General features: G+C 34.3%; 1 protein-coding gene across 29 annotated transcripts in view; it reads left to right on the top strand.

Annotated features, from left to right (window-relative positions):
- The window catches only part of RIMS2 (regulating synaptic membrane exocytosis 2), a 609863-nt gene that overhangs the window by 401456 nt on the left and 190029 nt on the right, over nt 1-18378 (top strand). For 15 of the 29 annotated variants that reach the window (XM_070802800.1, XM_070802803.1, XM_070802799.1 and 12 more), the window contains 2 exons: nt 5954-6133; nt 7035-7144. In XM_070802800.1, the coding sequence (XP_070658901.1) occupies nt 5954-6133; nt 7035-7144 (290 nt within the window). Of the gene's footprint in view, nt 1-5953; nt 6134-7034; nt 7145-7965; nt 7999-18378 lie in introns of all 29 variants that reach the window. The other 14 variants (XM_070802821.1, XM_070802795.1, XM_070802794.1 and 11 more) reach the window with 3 other exon arrangements.

Here is an 18378-nt window from a genome sequence, read left to right as displayed (position 1 = left end):
GAAAATTAATCTATCTTCCACCAAAATAATAAAATATTTCTATTTATACACATGATACAAATATTCAGAAATATTCATTTATTACCATGGTATTTTGGGTCTTCCAATTCTCTTAACTCTGGGAGCAATGCTAAAATATATAAACTGGGTTTTAAAAGGTTAAACTTATACATCGCACAATATGATGTACCAGAAAATTATAGAGTTTAATTATATAATTGCTTTAAATTACTTGATATATTATACAGCATGTAACATATTAATTACCCTATATCTCATTTTTAAATTCTACAATGTGCTTGTTTCTTCCTTCAATTATGTAGTTAATGCTTAGAAAATCTCTACACATTGAAGGTGTTTAATGAAAAGTATAATGCTGCTGCTGTTAATCAGCTTGCTATATTATGTAATACAGATTTATGAAAGTCATGTCTTGCTCCAAATCTGAGATTATACTTTTTGTCCTTCGGAGATATCTCCAAATTTTTTTTTTTAATATTAGGATTTCGACCTTACAAGGAAATTATTTCCTTATAAAGAAGAAAAATAATTCCTGAATAGCTTTACTTTGTGTAAGCCTATGAGAAAGAAACCCTATTACATTTACTTACCACATCTTTACAATATAAATATAAAATAAATCTGTCTGATTTAACATAGATTCTAAGGCCTGAGTTATGTCCTAGGACAATTTTCATTGATATCTGAACAATACTTTGAAGCATTGTGCAGTTTGTTTTTCATTGTTTTAGTAATCTTGGTATTTTTTTTTATCATACTTAAGAGATAGTCTACATCGAGTTTATGTTGATCTGGAATTGCATTATTGCAATGGTTGAATATAAATGAAAGAAAATGCTCACTGGCCTATGCTTCTCTGTGACACTGCATAACTCCATGTACTTGGAGACGGAGAAATAAGTGACAGGGATGGTGAAATAAGTAGACAGCTGTGCCAAATACTTGAAAATTTAAAAAAAATTTTAAGAGCAACTATATGAGTGGGAAAATGATTGAAAATGGACAACTTTGCTAGATAATTATAAAATTATTTTCCCCTTAGAAATCAAAATCTGCACATACTATTAAATGATTTTAAAGCTGACTTGATACAATACAAGGTCTTGTTACAATACTGTCAGTCAACATGAATTAGCTTCAGCTGTGGAGGATCCTGTGCAAATGCTTGCAGTTTAGAATAGTAGTCACTAAATAAGCAGAACTATATCCATATCTATCCAGGTAAATGGCACATAGAAACTCTAAGAAACTCTAAACTATTTTAAGCATATATACCAGAAAATGTAAACTAAAAATAGAGTTATGACAGATATTAAATCACTTTTATAAGATAATCAAATTATTAACCTAACAAAAATTTAAATTTACAGGTGAGAGTTTCCTGGTGTTTTATATGGCTTGCTTTCGGGCAATCTTGTAAAATCTGTGTCTACCCTTTTTCAAATAATATTTTGAAATGCAGAAAGTAAAATAAATAGGTAGGGTTACAAAGGAAACTATTTATATTGAAATACAGACCCCAAATTCAGAAACCCAGGTAGGCACTAAAATACTTTATGCCTTGCAAATGGTCATTCAACATGATGGTAAATCATCTACCTACAATGCAGGAGACCTGGGTTTGATCCCTGAGTCAGGAAGATCCTCTGGAGAAGGAAATGGCAACCCACTCTGGTACTGTTGCCTAGAGAATCCTGTGGACAGAGGAGCCTGGTGGGCTGCATTCCGTGGAGTCGCAAAGAGTCGGACATGACTGAGTGACTTCACTTTCACTTTCACCATAAAATGAAAACTCACTATTGCACTCACCTCACATGCTAGTAAAGTAATGCTCAAAATTCTCCAAGCCAGGCTTCAGCAATATGTGACCCGTGAACTTCCTGATGTTCAAGCTGGTTTTAGAAAAGGCAGAGGAATCAGAGATCAAATTGCCAACATCCGCTGGATTATAGAAAAAGCAAGAGAGTTCCAGAAAAACATCTATTTCTGCTTTATTGACTATGCCAAAGCCTTTGACTGTGTGGATCACAATCAACTGTGGAAAATTCTGAAAGAAATGGGAATACCAGACCACCTGATCTGCCTCTTGAGAAATTTGTATGCAGGTCAGGAAGCAACAGTTAGAACTGGACATGGAACAACAGACTGGTTCCAAATAGGAAAAGGAGTTTGTCAAGGCTGTATATTGTCACCCTGCTTATTTAACTTATACACAGAGTACATCATGAGAAACGCTGGACTGGAAGAAACACAAACTGGAATCAAGATTACTGGGAGAAATATCAATAACCTCAGATATGCAGATGACACCACCCTTATGGCAGAAAGTGAAGAGGAACTCAAAAGCCTCTTGATGAAAGTGAAAGTGGCTTAAAGCTCAACATTCAGAAAACGAAGATCATGGCATCTGGTCCCACCACTTCATGGGAAATAGATGGGGAAACAGTGGAAACAGTGTCAGACTTTATTTTTCTGGGCTCCTAAATCACTGCAGATGGTGACTGCAGCCATGAAATTAAAAGACGCTTACTCCTTGAAGGGAAAGTTATGACCAACCTAGATAGCATATTCAAAAGCAGAGACATTACCTTGCCAACAAAGGTTCATCTAGTCAAGGCTATGGTTTTTCTAGTGGTCATGTATGGATGTGAGAGTTGGACTGTGAAGAAGGCTGAGCGCCGAAGAATTGATGCTTTTGAACTGTGGTGTTGGAGAAGACTCTTGAGAGACCCTTGGACTGCAAGGAGATCCAACCAGTCCATTCTGAAGGAGATCAGCCCTGGGATTTCTTTGGAAGAAATGATGCTAAAGCTGAAGCTCCAGTACTTTGGCCACCTCATGCGAAGAGTTGACTCATTGGAGAAGACTCTGATGCTGGGAGGGGTTGGGGGTAGGAGGAGAAGGGGACGACAGAGGATGAGATGGCTGGATGGCATCGCTGACTCGATGGACGTGAGTCTGAGTGAACTTTGGGAGTTGGTGATGGACAGGGAGGCCTAGCGTGCTGCGATTCATGGGGCCGCAAAGAGTCGGACACGACTGAGCGACTGATCTGATCTGATCTGTCGAGTTTTATATCTCAATCCCTTAGAAAACCTACCATGAGAGTGGGTATTATATATGAGACTTAACCATTGCTGCTTTCAGTTTTCTCAGCAATAATCTTAGTTCTCACCTAGTAAGACATATTTTTAGCCATTTGTGGAAATAGAAGTCTATCTTGACCTTCTACTGTGTTATCAAAGTTTAAAATATGATGATTTTCCCCTTTCTTAATTGTGGTGGAGCATGTCAATACATTTCTAACTTCTACCATGGTTCTTTTCATGTTTCACTTATTAAACATTTTTATTTTTTATGGAAATCATAATTCATACTTTTGATGAATATGGTGAGAAAAATATAAGCAAAATTTAAAACACTGATTATAGCTTCATACAACTTTTTACTAAAGAGTTTTTTTTAAGGCATATTTCCTAAAGAGTGACTTCTTTATTAATATTTTAAAGATAATAGTATTCTTTTAAGGACATGGAATGTAGCAACACATTTGAAATAATTCTCTAGATTTCACTCACAATTATATATTTCAATCATTAAAATATAGTGTCAAAGATGTGAAATTGTATATTCTAATATTTCAGTTTCCACTTGGAAAAATTGCCTAATGAAATCAGAATAAATTAGATTTTGCATAATACATGTTATTTAATGAAATAAATTATTGTTATTTTCAGATAATAAGAAATATGAAAATAATGTAAAGATTGGTATTTTCAAAACTAGGTTTAAGGAATCTAAGATACATATTAATATATATTTAGGCTTCCAAGGTGGCACTAGTGGTAAAGAACCCACCTGCCAGTGCAGAAGGCATAGAACCATGAGTTCGATCCCTGGATCAGGAAGGTCCCCTAGCGGAGGGCATGGCAACCCACTCCAGTACTCTTGCCTGGAGAATCCCATGGACAGAGAAGCCTGGCAGGCTACAGTCCAAGGGTCACAAAGAGTCGGACATGACTGAAGCGGATTAGCACGCATGCAGTATATAAATATATTGTGTTGAAGATATACAAAGATATGTATACTAACAACATTTGATAGACATTGAGCATTTTTATTTCTAAAGAGAAGTGTTCTCTCTAAAATAGTCTTTCAGGAAGAAAAAATAGAATTATGATTTCTTACCCTGTCAAATTGCCTTTTCATTTCTCTCTTTGATAAGTAATTGAATATTGTGTATGTATTTACACAGCTTTTTTGACATATTTGGATATACATATAAAAATACTAAACTTATCTTAAGAAATCAATCATATTATAGTACATGAACATAAAACTAGTTTAAAAATCTTTTGCCTTCATGTTACCATATGAATATAAAGTGTAAGATAATCACAAAATATGTTATAGAGTAAATCTATTATTCAGTTCCTAAAGTCATAAGTCTAAATATCTAAGTGAAAGTTGCTCAGTCATGTCCGACTCTTTGCGACCCTATGGACTATATAGTCCATGGAATTCTCCAGGCCAGAATACTGGAGTGGGTAACCTTTCCCTTCTCCAGGAGATCTTCCCAACCCAGGGATTGAACCTGGGTCTCCTGCATTGCAGGTGGATTCTTTACCAGCTGAACCACAAGGGAAGCCCAAGAATACTGGAGTGGGTAGCCTATCCCTTCTCCAGCAGATCTTCCCAACCCAGGAATCAAACTGGGGTCTCCTGCATTGCAGGCAGATTCTTTACCAATTGAGCTGTCAGGGAAGCCTAATCTAATATCTGCTGGTCCAAAATTGTATGCCATGTAATGAATTACATTTGGAAAATTGTGTCCTTTATATTATTTTTCTTTAAGCACTTGCAGTTTTCATTATCAAAAATAAGATCGAGAGAATTTGTAGGTAAAGTGGAAGTCATTAGTACATTAGTCTTGAGGGATACTAAAGCTTTCTTTGGTGTTTATAATATATAAGCATTTCCAGTACTGTTGTTACAACTATATGGGGAGGTAATAGTTTTTTTGAGGTATACTTTGGAGTTCTAGAATCAAAACTACTGTTTTGGGGGCTATTCTGCAGATCGTGGGGTGATCTTAGGAAACATTTACAAATTGCATGTTGGATGTAAAAGCATTATGCTAGACTCCAGGGATACAAAAATTAGTGCTGATAGCTTGCTTAAGTATACTTCTTTAAAGAAGGCTTAAATTTTGATGTTGGATTTATTTCTCATCAAAGAAATCACATTGTTTCAGACTGTTATTATTTCAGTCAATTAATGCTCATTCTGAATTGCATTGGTTGGCATTGTTAAAGTGTGATGAGATAAACGATGTAGAATGGTTGGTGTACCCGTTTCCTGAAGAATGATTTTTCTTGTGGACTATGTTTGAATATGGCTACAGACTGCAAAGTTGCACTGTTTTCTCATAACATTTGGATTCAGTCATTTGAACGTTCAGATGTATCAGTATACTACAATTGTGCTGAAAGCCTTTTTAAATTTTACTTGGTATACTGTTTATTAGCATAAACAGCCTTAGCAGCTTGAGAATTAGTGCCTTTATGGTTTTCTTTACTCTTTTACAAATGTTGGGAAGTCATTGAATTCTTTCTGAATAGAATACTTCACATATTTCACATGTTCCATTTAGGGAATTCATTTTGGAAAACAGATAATTTTGTTTTGATTATAACAGAGCAAATCCTATTATCTTCACTGGGAATTGCTATTAAAGGCAGATGTTGGTTCCTTAGGAATTCTTACGGAGTTTAGTGAGAATTAACGCAGCATATGTTGGGGAAGTGAACTTTTTTTTCCATACTCAATAATCTTAAACAATTACCTTTTTCAAAATCAGTTTGATGCATCATAACAAAATAGCAGAAAGGCACTAAAGATCAACTGAGCTGCTTTTTGACTAACGTTTCAGGGATTGTGAAGCAGCAGATAGACAGCCATATCACAGATCCAGATCAACAGAACAGCGGCCTCTCCTAGAGCGGACCACCACCCGCTCCAGATCCACTGAACGTCCTGATACAAACCTCATGAGGTCGATGCCTTCATTAATGACTGGAAGATCTGCCCCTCCTTCACCTGCCTTATCGAGGTGAAAGATAAATCAATCAGACTAACTTCCCCTTTGCCCCACCAGCACATTTTATTTTCCCAGCAGCTAAATGGTCTCTTCTGTCATCCTTGGCTGATCACTAATAACAATCGACACTAACCTTTTCAGTGTAAGCACACTATTTATATTCCGTGGATATAATAGTGTGTGGCTACCATTGTAATTTGTTTATTAACTGTCCTGACCACATTTGTTTTGTGATTTCTCATTTATCAGGAGTCCTGGGTATTCCCTACATAACACACCTCATGGCTATCATGTTCTTCTCCTACAGAATGAGAAATTGTTTGTGTCCATTAGACATCACTTTTGGATAATCATCCTAATGACAGTAGTTAAAACTAGATTTTTAGTTTCTTTCTATCACTATTAATATGTATTGACCAATATCTTCTTTAGCTGAATTTTGAATTATTCAGGGTTTTACTTGTAGTTTCATGAGATAATTTCTAATAAAGGGATATCTAATATAAGCCTGAGTAAAAATCTCTTAGGATCAAGGGAGGAAGGTTAGTGTTAAAGAGTTTGAAATCTGGTAGAAAGAAATATGAAGCATTATCTTTTATTTTTTGAGCTGTAGGCTTCTCTCCTTGCTTTCATATGGATAGAATTTCAGTTTACATTAATAATTCCATGGATTTTACTGTAAGACTTTGTGTGCATGTATCTGTGTATGTATGCATATTACATAACAGTATAAACATCTTCTGCTATTTAGATAATCATTCAAATATCCATATTTTGTCCTACTTTTCCTAACCTTTTAATCAGCAGCTAAACCTCCTTTAAAATTGCACCATACAGCTATCATATGAACCAAATATATTAAATATATTTAACTAATTCTATTGAAAATGAGTATTAATGATGTATCTTGTAGGTCTCATCCTCGTACTGGGTCTGTCCAAACAAGCCCATCAAGTACTCCAGTGGCAGGACGAAGGGGCCGACAACTCCCACAGCTTCCACCAAAGGGAACATTGGAGAGAAGTAAGTTTTATTTCTAATTGTGTCATATAGGATATACACATGGAAGCTAAGGTGAATCAAGATTTTTTTTTTTACTACCTTTGTATTAGCTTTCTTCTTTTGTTAATTGAATACCTTAGCTGCATTTTTAGTAGTTATATTTGCAAATACATGTATAAATATTCTATATTTTGCATTTAAAATCTATAATATTTGGAGGCAACCTATCATCATTGCTCTTGCACATTTTTCAAATTTTAATAAACGCGTTTTAAGAAGTAAATTTAATGATCTTAAATAAGCAGTTGGATGATATTTCTTTGCTACAACTAAGTTTATGTAATTGTTGATAGTTACATAAAGTTTATTAGTAACTAGCCAAATCAATTTTCACACACTGCAAAGGACTGGTTAGCTGATGCACAACAGTGGTGATCCTTCTCAAAACTGGAGTGCCAGAAAAAGGTAATCATGAATATACAAAGAAAGATGCATGTTGTACTGATATTTTTAATACTTTCAAATTTTTGCATAAGAAAACCCTATTTGCTTATACACAGATAAACATACTCCCCCAAAGGTCTATAAAGTCTTGGATAAAGGACCTCTAAAAGCATGGCCGATAGAATATAATGATTTTTAATGTCATTTTTTTAAATGGTCCCTTTATTTGGTAATGGGATGTGCATTGCCAAAACCAACAAACCAACAAGCATATTTAAGTCACCATTTAACTTCTCTTTAATAGATGATACATTCTGTGCCTTTGGAAATTTCTGTTGTTTTTAACCCCTGTGCTTTGGTTCCCTTTTTTTGTTTTGTTTTTATTTTGTTTTTCCTAGACAATGGAGTCAAGGAGATAGAACCTTATGAAGGTCTGTACATAAAGGAGGGTTTGTTTTGTGCTGATAGCCTTTTTGGGGGGCTATGTGAGCAAAAATAAACCCAACTGCAATTGATGTTCCTTCACTGTATAGACTTTTATTACAGTAAAATTATTTTGTTTTATGATTCTGATAAAGTGTTCAATTTTTGTTTTACTTCAAAAATATACAAAGGAGTTAAATTTCTTTGATTCAGTCAAGTAAGAATACAAAGAATTTAGCTTCTTTTCAATCACAAGGTAAATTTTGCTTTTTTTTAAAATTTGCTTTGACATAAAATTTTATATTTTGTGGAAGACTTTAACCAAAGATGTCAATTGCAGTCTGTGTTTATGTCATTGAGGATATACACCTAGTCTAGTTATAATTATCATCATATATTTTATTTTGTGTTTATGATGATTTTTTAATTATTCAATTTGGCTTTCTAGAAAAGGAAGTTTTTTTAATTAGATAGTGATTGTGCTTCATATTTCCTGCATCATTTTTTTATGTTATAACAAGACTGTTTATAGTATAATAAAGTTAAATATGTACCGTTTTGTTATCAATGCTACATTATGACTCAAGAGGAAAAATATTGAGTCTTGCTATATGGAATGTCATACATTTACCAAGACAATAAAAATTCCTCTGCTGATTATAGAATTCTGCCGATGATGTTGTAACTTTGAAGAACTGTCAGCTATTTTATTTACTGGTGAATCTCCAGCACGTAGAATAATGCCTGGCACATTATAGGCGCTCAATAAATATTTGTTGAATGAATGCATGTAATATTTATTTACAAATTGAAAAGCTACTTCAAATAGTATAGAAAGTACCATTAAAATAAACTTGTCATTCGATATATGTTTGTAGTAAAACTCACATTTCTATAACCTATTGGTAACACTTTTTTAAGTGTATTGCATTTGGGCAGCAGTACTTTTATTGCCTTACAGAACTCAAAACAGGCTGTATTCTTGTTAGTTGCAGTTGAATGATTTATCAACTCCTATTTTGTGGTCCTTTTTATTTGCTATGTACTATGAACTATAATTTTAAACAACTCAGCACTATTGTGATGGTTATACAGCCTGATGAAAATATTTTAGCAGCATTACTGCAGTCTCTATTATTTACATAAAAATGGGAGTATATAGTTTTAAAAGTACTTTCCATAAGGGAAGTTCTGTAATACATATGGAATATTCGTCTCCTCTCCCCACAAATTTTAAAGATAGAGTTTTGGCATCATCTGTTATCATATGAAGTCAGAAACACAGTTTATGTCATAATTTTTTCTAAATTCAATTTTGATATCTTCAGTAGCAATATTCTCTTGAAATATGAGTGCTCCATGCTTTGTAATAATAAATATACCAGAAAACTAACATTAGAGCTGATACTTGACATTTTTAATGAGCTTGTCAACAAACATTCTGTTTACTGTCTGATTTTTGCCGTATAGAATGTGTTAAAACTACAGTTTTCCTTTAATGTCCATAATTGTGACTTTTCCATTTTTATAAATGAAAGAGAGCAAAAAAACTTCTTTTATTCTTTCCAGTATAAATTAAAATGCTTTGGAGAGGGTTTGGTTTTTTTTTTTGCTTAAGAGTGTGGATGATTGTAGCAGTGTTTTCATAAATATTAATATGAAGATTCCAGCAAATACATGATTGTATCATTTAGTTTAGCTTTAATGGCTATATATATTCTACTTTTCTAACTGAAGGTAAAGGTATAATGCAAAGTTGACTATTGATTAATGGTCTAAATTAAATTATGTTTGGATTATCTCTTTAAAAGTTGTCAGACATTATAATTCAGTGACTGTTTTAGAATCAAAGTAATGGCATGTTTATCTTCTGATTCTGTTCAATAGCTGAAAAATGAGAATGTCCTAGTTTAATTCCTTTTGACTTGGAATATATTTATCTATTAATTAAATTAATTAAAAGCCTTATATGTGTTGGTCTTGACAGTGGTACAATATTAGTTAAAATCTGAGAGAGAAAATGGAAACAATATAAAGAAAGTACAATGTACTAAATCCTGTAAGACATTATTATTTTTAATTTCCCCCAACTTTGATGTACTGCAATTTATAAAAATAAGAACGAGTTTATAATGTTATTTTTTTGTTTCTCTAGAAGAAAAGTTATATTATTTTTCTAAGAATATATCGTTTACAGATGAAGTATTTTGTCTTTCTTACAGTTGTTATGTATTACAGATGTTTATGGGCCACAATTTCTTTTACAAATCGAAGTTATCATAAAAGGAGACAGTATGATAACTTATTCACAGTATACTTATTTGTTTCCCTAACATGTCAGAAACTTGTTAAAAAATAATCTATTCAATTCCTTATAATCACTCATTGTATCATGAATAATTTGAAAGTTTTTGTTTTATTTTATTGAGGAGTAACAAATGTACGTGTCTGGTCTTATCCTTTCCTTTACTTGTGCATATACAGAAGTTAATGAAGAAACTAGACATGTGGAAGAGCAGGGGGGAGAAAAGCAGGGTGAAGAGGTCAAAGCAGGTCTGTCTGTGTGTTTAAAATAAATAATCGAATGTTTTAGAAGTATGACTTTTCTATTTCATGAAGACGTTAGGCTCTAGATTTATAATCTGGAATAGAGAACAGATTGTTCAGTTCTAATTTTAAAATACTTACTTAATTTTATTGATGGAGAGATATTACATGAGCTAAGTAACTTATCAGAATATTTAATTGACCTGTTTGAACATTCTCCATGTTGTTTAAATCAAAGTGAAATTATAGACAATGCATCTGACCAAGGTTTATACCTATCCTTTACCCCAGCTTTACATTCAGTTCGTGCAGTACCTACTGAAACACTGTATTTTGCCACGTGTTTCATTGAGTGCAGATACACTAAAGTCCTAGATTCTCCTCTCAACAAGTTTGATTTTTTAGAGGTAAATTACAAGTAAATTTGGGAAGAATATAAATTTTAAAATTTTAGTTCTTGAAACTTTTAGAAACCATCATAATTTATCCATAAAATTTTCTCTACAATAAGGTCAGGGACTCCCCTGGTGATCCAGTCATTAAGAATCTGCCTTGCAATGTAGGGCATGTGGGTTTGATGCCTGCTTGGGGAACTAAGATCCCACATGCCATGGGGCAACTAAGCCAAATGGAAAAAAAAAAGAACAATTAACCGTAGGTTCCTCTTCATCCCAGCTCAGTATTGCTCTAATATTTATTGACAATCCTAATTTCTCTTCAAAGAGTCCTCCTTCTACATGGAATGAAGACACTTCATTTTGGTATTTTTAAGCCCCAATTATGTTTACATATCATAATTTTTGCTTTATCAAAATGTTTATGAAAGGATTTAACTCAGCAGTATATTGTGTTCATGAATAGTAGTGTGGACTCTACGTGCCTTTTGTTCTCTCCTTTATCTTGTGTGAAAGCAGTGCCACTCCGTATATTGTGCATAAGATACGTTTTCATGGGTGCATTCTTACAGTAGTGATTGTAGTCTAAGGCAGAAAACCCCTTAAGCTGCAACTGCTAATTTTTAGTAATGATTTTTAATGTTATAAAGATGAGAAAAATTATCAGTGTAAATCTGGTCATGAAAACAAAGGCAAGTTTAGATTCCTAGATATAGAAAAGTGTAAGTATGTCTGTTCTGAACATATCAGATACTAACTACTAGAATGTAACACATCTTCCATTTTCCTGAAGTGCTTTAGGAATAACTTTTTTAAGAGAATACTGTAAGAATGAGCTTCATTTTAATTCAGCTGTATAGTTAAAGTTTCCCTGCTTGCCCATTGCTATATTTCTGAAACTAGTCCATACAAATACTGAAGGTCTTTCAATACCGTTCAAGAATTGGCGTTTGCAGTAAAGTCATTGTTTGGGCTATCATTAGTTTAGAGACATCAGCAGTAGTTCATTTTACTTTTATTTATTTTCAACTTAGTTATAAGGAAACCCATTCATTGAGCCAGTTTGTCACCTATGCTTGATTCTCAAAATCAACTTAATTAGTAAATTATATTCATTCTTAAATTAGAATAAACCATAACTGTAATCTTCCTAACATCAAATGACTTGTTATTCTTCATTTTATTTTTATTATAGGCTAGGAAGGGTATACTTTACTCTTTAGCTCAGTATTGCAAGGTGTCATATTTAGTGCATGGGTTTGTTTCTCTAGTGTGTGATATCATCTTTTGTGGTGTGCTTGATTTTATTTGGGTTGTTAATGACCTTAATTATTCACTGTTGTCTGTTTTCAATGTTATAAAGACAATGAGGGAGAAACACCAAATCCACCTAATAATGGAAAAAAAGGCAAGTCTAATATGAAGTTAATAGTGCATTAATATATGTTAAATATCCTGTATTGACATTTGTGATGTGCATGAATGTGCTTTCTTTACTTAAATAAGTATAAATACAAGTGTAGTCCCAGCTTAAGTTATCCAATGTTTTCTGCTCTTTTAAAAATATATTTCTGAATACAAAAATTTTTTTAAAGTACCTACCTTATTATTGGATCCTAGTATAATCTTATTTTATTGAATTTATGGCATTAAAAAGTTTTACTTTATTGGTCATAATAAGGAATTATGACCAATAATAAGGAGATTCTGAGGGAAATAGTGATGGTTGTATTATTATGCATTTAGAAAAACAGCATACATAGTTTTCAATCCAGAAATATTTTTTAAATTGAACTATTTAAAACTATTTTAAAGTAAAAATGAACTTAATCATAAGTTCAATAATATTAAACAAATTTATAATATTTGTAGATTTTTCACAGGTTTAAAACTAAAATTTGTAGCTTTTCAATCTTACATGTAAAGGTTCTAGTGACAATGGTTATTGGGACCTCAGTCACTTACGTTCATTATTTATTTTATCATTTATATAAAACGCCTCTTGACTGCAAAACCTCACCGTTGTGATGTAGACCAATCCTACTCATGATATAGTTGGACCTAGAAAGAGTTATTGATGAAAATTTGAAAAATGAAAACTCTGTATATTTTACTTAAGACTAACTCTCATTTTTATTTAGTTTAATCTTTTCATCTTCTACTTATAATTAAGGTCTAGGTGTCTAATATTTCTTATTGGCATTTCTTTTGGGAGAGACAAATTTAGTGTTTATTTTGAATCTCATATTAAAGTTCACGAGTAAGGTTAAGGTAGGAGGTTGTTTTTTTAATTGCCTAAAGCATGTTTGTGAATCAGTGAAATTTATAGAAATTAAAGTGTTGTTACTTTGTTCTTTTACTTATATAGAAAGAGAAAACAGTGAATTTTAACTAATGAAATACTTTCACCAGACTTTTTTGTTTGTTTCCTGACCTCTAATTGACTGTGAATATTGTTTTTATATATTAATTTTTATTTTATGTTGGAGTATAGTTGATTCCAGGTATAGTGAATTCCAGCTGTAACTGTGTGTTAGAAATGCTCAAGCATTGAGTTCCTCATTGATGGACTTTCACCATCCTCTCTTCTGATTTAGTATGGAAAGGGAAGAAATAATGAAGCTAACTTTATTCTGTCTCTTGGTGTGAAGGGCCCACATATCATTTTGGAATAGATGTAGTGTATGTTGCAGATTATCGAGATATATGATCAGCCAGAACTTCTCCATTAACCCTATATTAAAATCAAATTCTTTGGTTCATGAAATTAGTTTCAATTTTCTCAAATAATTATTTACCTAAAGGCAATCCTTTTTGATACATTGCTTTTCATACCTCCAGTGAGTTAAAATGAGACAGCTTATTCCATAGCATCATACTGCTAAGTCGCTTCAGTCGTGTCTGACTCTGTGCGACCCCATAGATGGCAGCCCACCAGGCTCCCCCGTCCCCGGGATTCTCCAGGCAAGAATACTGGAGTGGGTTGCCATTTCCTTCTCCAATGCATGAAAGTGAAAAGTGAAAGTGAGGTCGCTTAGTCGTGTCTGACTCTTAGCGACCCCATGGACTGCAGCCCACCAGGCTCCTCCATACATGGGATTTTCCAGGCAAGAGTACTGTAGTGGGGTGCCATTGCCTTCTCCGTAGCATCATACTACAAAACTCAAAGAACAAAATCAGAGGCGAGTTTCTAGTTTTTTTCATTATTCATTCTTCCTACAAAGAATTTGTGCATTCTTTCTACAAATAAAACTATTATATTCCAGTCTCCTTTTGGGAGTACTGGAGATATACTAGTGTACACATAAAACAAGGTACTTGCCTCATTGTCCTTATATTTATTAGGGGAAGCAAGTGATAAATAATGTATCATATAATTTCAGATACTGACATTTACAAAGAAAAAATAAATCAGGATAATGGAATAGGTAGTGTTCTAGAGAGTAGGGTAAATGATTCCTGATAATTTTTTCTGAGAAGTATGTCATATTTGAGCAGAGACTTGAATTACCATTGTGAAGGTCTAGGTAAGAAAAGGGTATCTGGCAGAGGGAACAGCAAGCATGAAGGGTCTATATGGGAGCAAGTTTGACTTGTTCGAGGAACAGTAAAGAGGTCAGCTGAGTACTACAGAGTGAGAAAGGTGGAGAATGATGGTAGGTATGGTCAGAAAGGCTGGGGAGGTGACCCATATATGACCTATTGATCACTGTTAGGACTTTGCTTTTCACAGAATGAAAAAGAAAGATTTTTATTAAAGTGACACAAAAACTGTTTCTTTAAAAAAAAAAAAAAATCAGTTTGATTGTTAGGTTGAAAATAACCCGAAAGAATGAAGATTAGAAAAAAGGAGAGCTACTAGGAGGCATTCCTAATAACCCAGGAAAGAGGTAATGGTAGCTAACTTATACCAGAGTAATAGGAGTTGTTCCATTCTGGATAGATGTGCAAAGATAGAACCAACAGAGTAACCTGATGGGGTAAGAGAGATGCAGTGATAACATCCAGGTATTGGCCCGGAGTAGTTGGAAGGATATGGAGTTTCTATTAAATGGTAGAGGGAAAAACTTGAGAAAAGTACAGTTGGTGGGAATATCAGGTGCTCAATTTTAGATATAAGATAGATATGTTATTAGACATGTAAGATATGATGTCAAATAGGCAGTTTGAAATGTGTTCTGGATTTTACTTTAGAGATTCAGACTATGTAGTTTTAGATTTATGAGTTATCCTTATAAAGAGAGACTTAAAACCATGATGCCCATTGAAATCACAAGAGATCACAAGTGTAGACAGCTAAAAGAAGTCTGAGGACTATGAACTGAGCTATTCTTATTTAGAAGTTGAAAGGATGAAGAAACAAGAAACTTAGAAAGAGTAGGAGGAGAGGTAGAGGGGAAGCCATGGATTCTAGCGTCCTAAGTGCAAATAAAGTACTTGAAGCAAAGAGAATTATCAAGAAGGTAAAATCACTCAATTTAGCAAATAGGAGACCATTGTGTTAACCTTTTTTTAGAGAAGTTTTGGTGGAGTTGTAAGGGGTAAACGTCCAATCGTTGTTTAGTTGCTAGGTCATGTCCAACCCTTTTGCGATCCCATGGTCTGTAGCCCACCCCACCTCTATCCATAGGATTCTCCAGGCAAGAATAGTGGAGTAGGTTGCCGTGTCCTCCTCCAGGGGATCTTGCCAACCCAGGGATCAAACCCGCCTCTCTAATGTCTCCTGCATTGGCAGCCAGGTTCTTTACCATTAGTACCACCTGGGAAGCTCCCCGCATTGGCAGGTGGAATCTTTACCTCTGAGCCAAAAGGATGATTAGAGTGGATTAAAAGAAAGAAATGGAGGTTTTTTGCCTGGGAAATCCCATGGACAGGGGAGCCTGGTGGGCTACAGTCTATGGGGTTGCAAGAGTCAGACCCGATTTTGCAACTAAACCACCACCACATAGACACCTTTGGCTATAAAGGGAAGAAAGGAAATAAAAATCTGGACTAAAGGGAAAAGTCAGGGGAGCAAGCAAGAATACATGAAAGATATGTGGGAAACTTTGTGCTCATTCTTTGACTTGTAAATCTAGATCAGCTAATTTGTTCTCTAGAGTCATCTGCCTATAGTTTGCCAAGATATGTATCGTGTTCTGTAGCTTTGTTCCTAGATCTAGAATCAAGGCTTAGATTTGGAAGGAGCCTTATAAATCTGATAAAACAGCTTTGCTTCACTGATAAAAGAGCATAATCTAGAGGATTAGCTTTCTTCAGTGCACGTAGGAGCAGATTTCTAGTCATGACTCCCTGTGTTATACATGCACATACCATGCCTTTTCAGATGAATGGCATTTTCCTTGCACGTGTTTCAACCATGTGTGTATGTGTGTTTTAGATATTAGTCAAGTTCACCTCAGCCAATAGCTGCTATTTCCAATTTGTTGTACTAGGCAGTCATTGAGAATGCAATGATCAATAAGATACATTTCCTGCTTTGGGGAGCTCCCAATAATAATTTGATGATAAAAACAAATAAAATATAGTTGGTAAATTTATAACATATTACTTACATAGAGTCTCTTAAGATTGTGATACATACAGAGGAAGTAAGTTGTGAAGTGTTCTGGGCATGTTTTCATGCCAAAATATTTTCCCACTGCTTGTGATAGTACTTCATATTCTGATATTCTTTAATGGCTTAATTATTTTAATACTATAAAACAGAATTTCCAGAACACTGAAATGTAAATTTTCCTGAGGGGACTGATCTGAGTTATTATTACATAGAAATTTCAAAGGAAACAAGTTAGAGCCTGTGAATGGAGAAAGTCAAGTATGGGGACAGAGCTGCTGGAAAATGTGGATGAGTATTTGGTACCTTGGGAGGGTGATCATGATAAACTCTGCCCTGAAGTAGCCCCTTGTGAATGGGCTTCCCTCACAGCTCAGTTGATAAAGAATCTACCTGCAATGCAGGAGACCCCGGTTCGATTCCTGGGTCGGGAAGGTCCGCTGGAGAAGAGATAGGCTACCCACTCCAGTATTCTTGGGTTTCCCTTGTGGCTCAGCTGGTAAAGAATCTGCCCACGATGCAGGAGACCTGGGTTTAATCCCTGGGTTGGGAAGACCCCCTGGAGAAGGGAAAGGCTACCCACTCCAGTATTCTGGCCTGGAGAATTTCATGGACTATACACAGTCCATGGGGTTGAAAAGAGTCAGACATGACTGAGCGACTTTCCCTTTCACTTTCTACTCTAAATAACATTCCTTGCTATGTAAATATGCTATAAATTAACTTCTCAATTTAGTTTATTTAAATTGCTTACAGTAATACTTGTCACAAAGTAAGTACTATTATTTCTTGCTATAATCTTGTGTTTTCAGCAAGAATCTGAAAATTTGGATTTCAGGTGAAACTAAACCTGATTATGATCATCACTCTGAACCAATTATTTCATATGTATTATTTAGTGGTTTTGAGGAAAATAGTAGCCCTGATGCTGTTCTTGGTCACGTAATTTGCATAAGCAACAGTACAAGGAGGAGAGAAACTCCCTGAATTGCAGTATGAATCGGTGCACGTTGTGCAGCATTTGTACGTGGTTCAGTCCACATGTAAAGCTCAACATGCAAATGTCTAGAATACTTTTCTCTAAGTTAAAATTGCTTAAACCGTTTGGACTTTTCCAGTTTCATAATATTTAGAGATCTCCACTGGAAGTCAATATATCAGGTTTTAAACTCATTTCTACTCTTACGCGTATGACCTCTGACAAGGCTTTTGTTGTAATTTCTCTGAACCTCAGTTCCCTCTTCTGTAAATAAACTAACCTGTAAGGATCTTTAACAGAGACTAAATGTTTTGGAGATGTGGGTAAAAAATTGTTAGTCTCAAATAGTTTTTACCTAATTTATAGTTTATGATGTTATTAGTGTTTTGTTAACTGTGTCTGTTTTGGGAAACTTAATGGCCCTATCCTACTATTGTCCATTAGTGAGCCATTCACTGTGGGATTATCAACTAAACTCTACCACACTGCCTTCACAGTCAAGTTCCTAAAGATACACAATGAGACGTAAGGAAAAATATTTTGTTCCTTTGAGTCTCAATGTATAGTTGCCTACATCATTTCATATAGAGAGAACCATATAAATAAGAAAGGAAGACAGGAAGGAAGGATGGGAAGAAGAGGGGAAAAATACAGGTTTCAAAGGAATCAAAAATAATAAAATAACTTTTACAGTCTTCATAATGGATACTTGCTTCTATAAGTATTCAAGGAATCAGATAGCATTTAGGGTGACGGTGTGGACAGGCTTCGTTTTGCTGGCTCTCTGTATTCTCACAAATGCTTCTAGAGTAAAGAGAGTACCAATACCCATGTCTTAATTTCCAAATTTGCATAATATCTAGATAGGAATAGATTTTATAATGGCATTGGTAGATATTTCCTAAAGACA

The sequence above is a fragment of the Bos indicus genome, chromosome 14 (assembly GCF_029378745.1).
Source record: "Bos indicus isolate NIAB-ARS_2022 breed Sahiwal x Tharparkar chromosome 14, NIAB-ARS_B.indTharparkar_mat_pri_1.0, whole genome shotgun sequence".
Classification (NCBI taxonomy): Eukaryota; Metazoa; Chordata; class Mammalia; order Artiodactyla; family Bovidae; genus Bos; species Bos indicus.
Note: the sequence above shows the minus strand (reverse complement) of the source record. Positions and strands in the feature narration are given on the sequence as shown.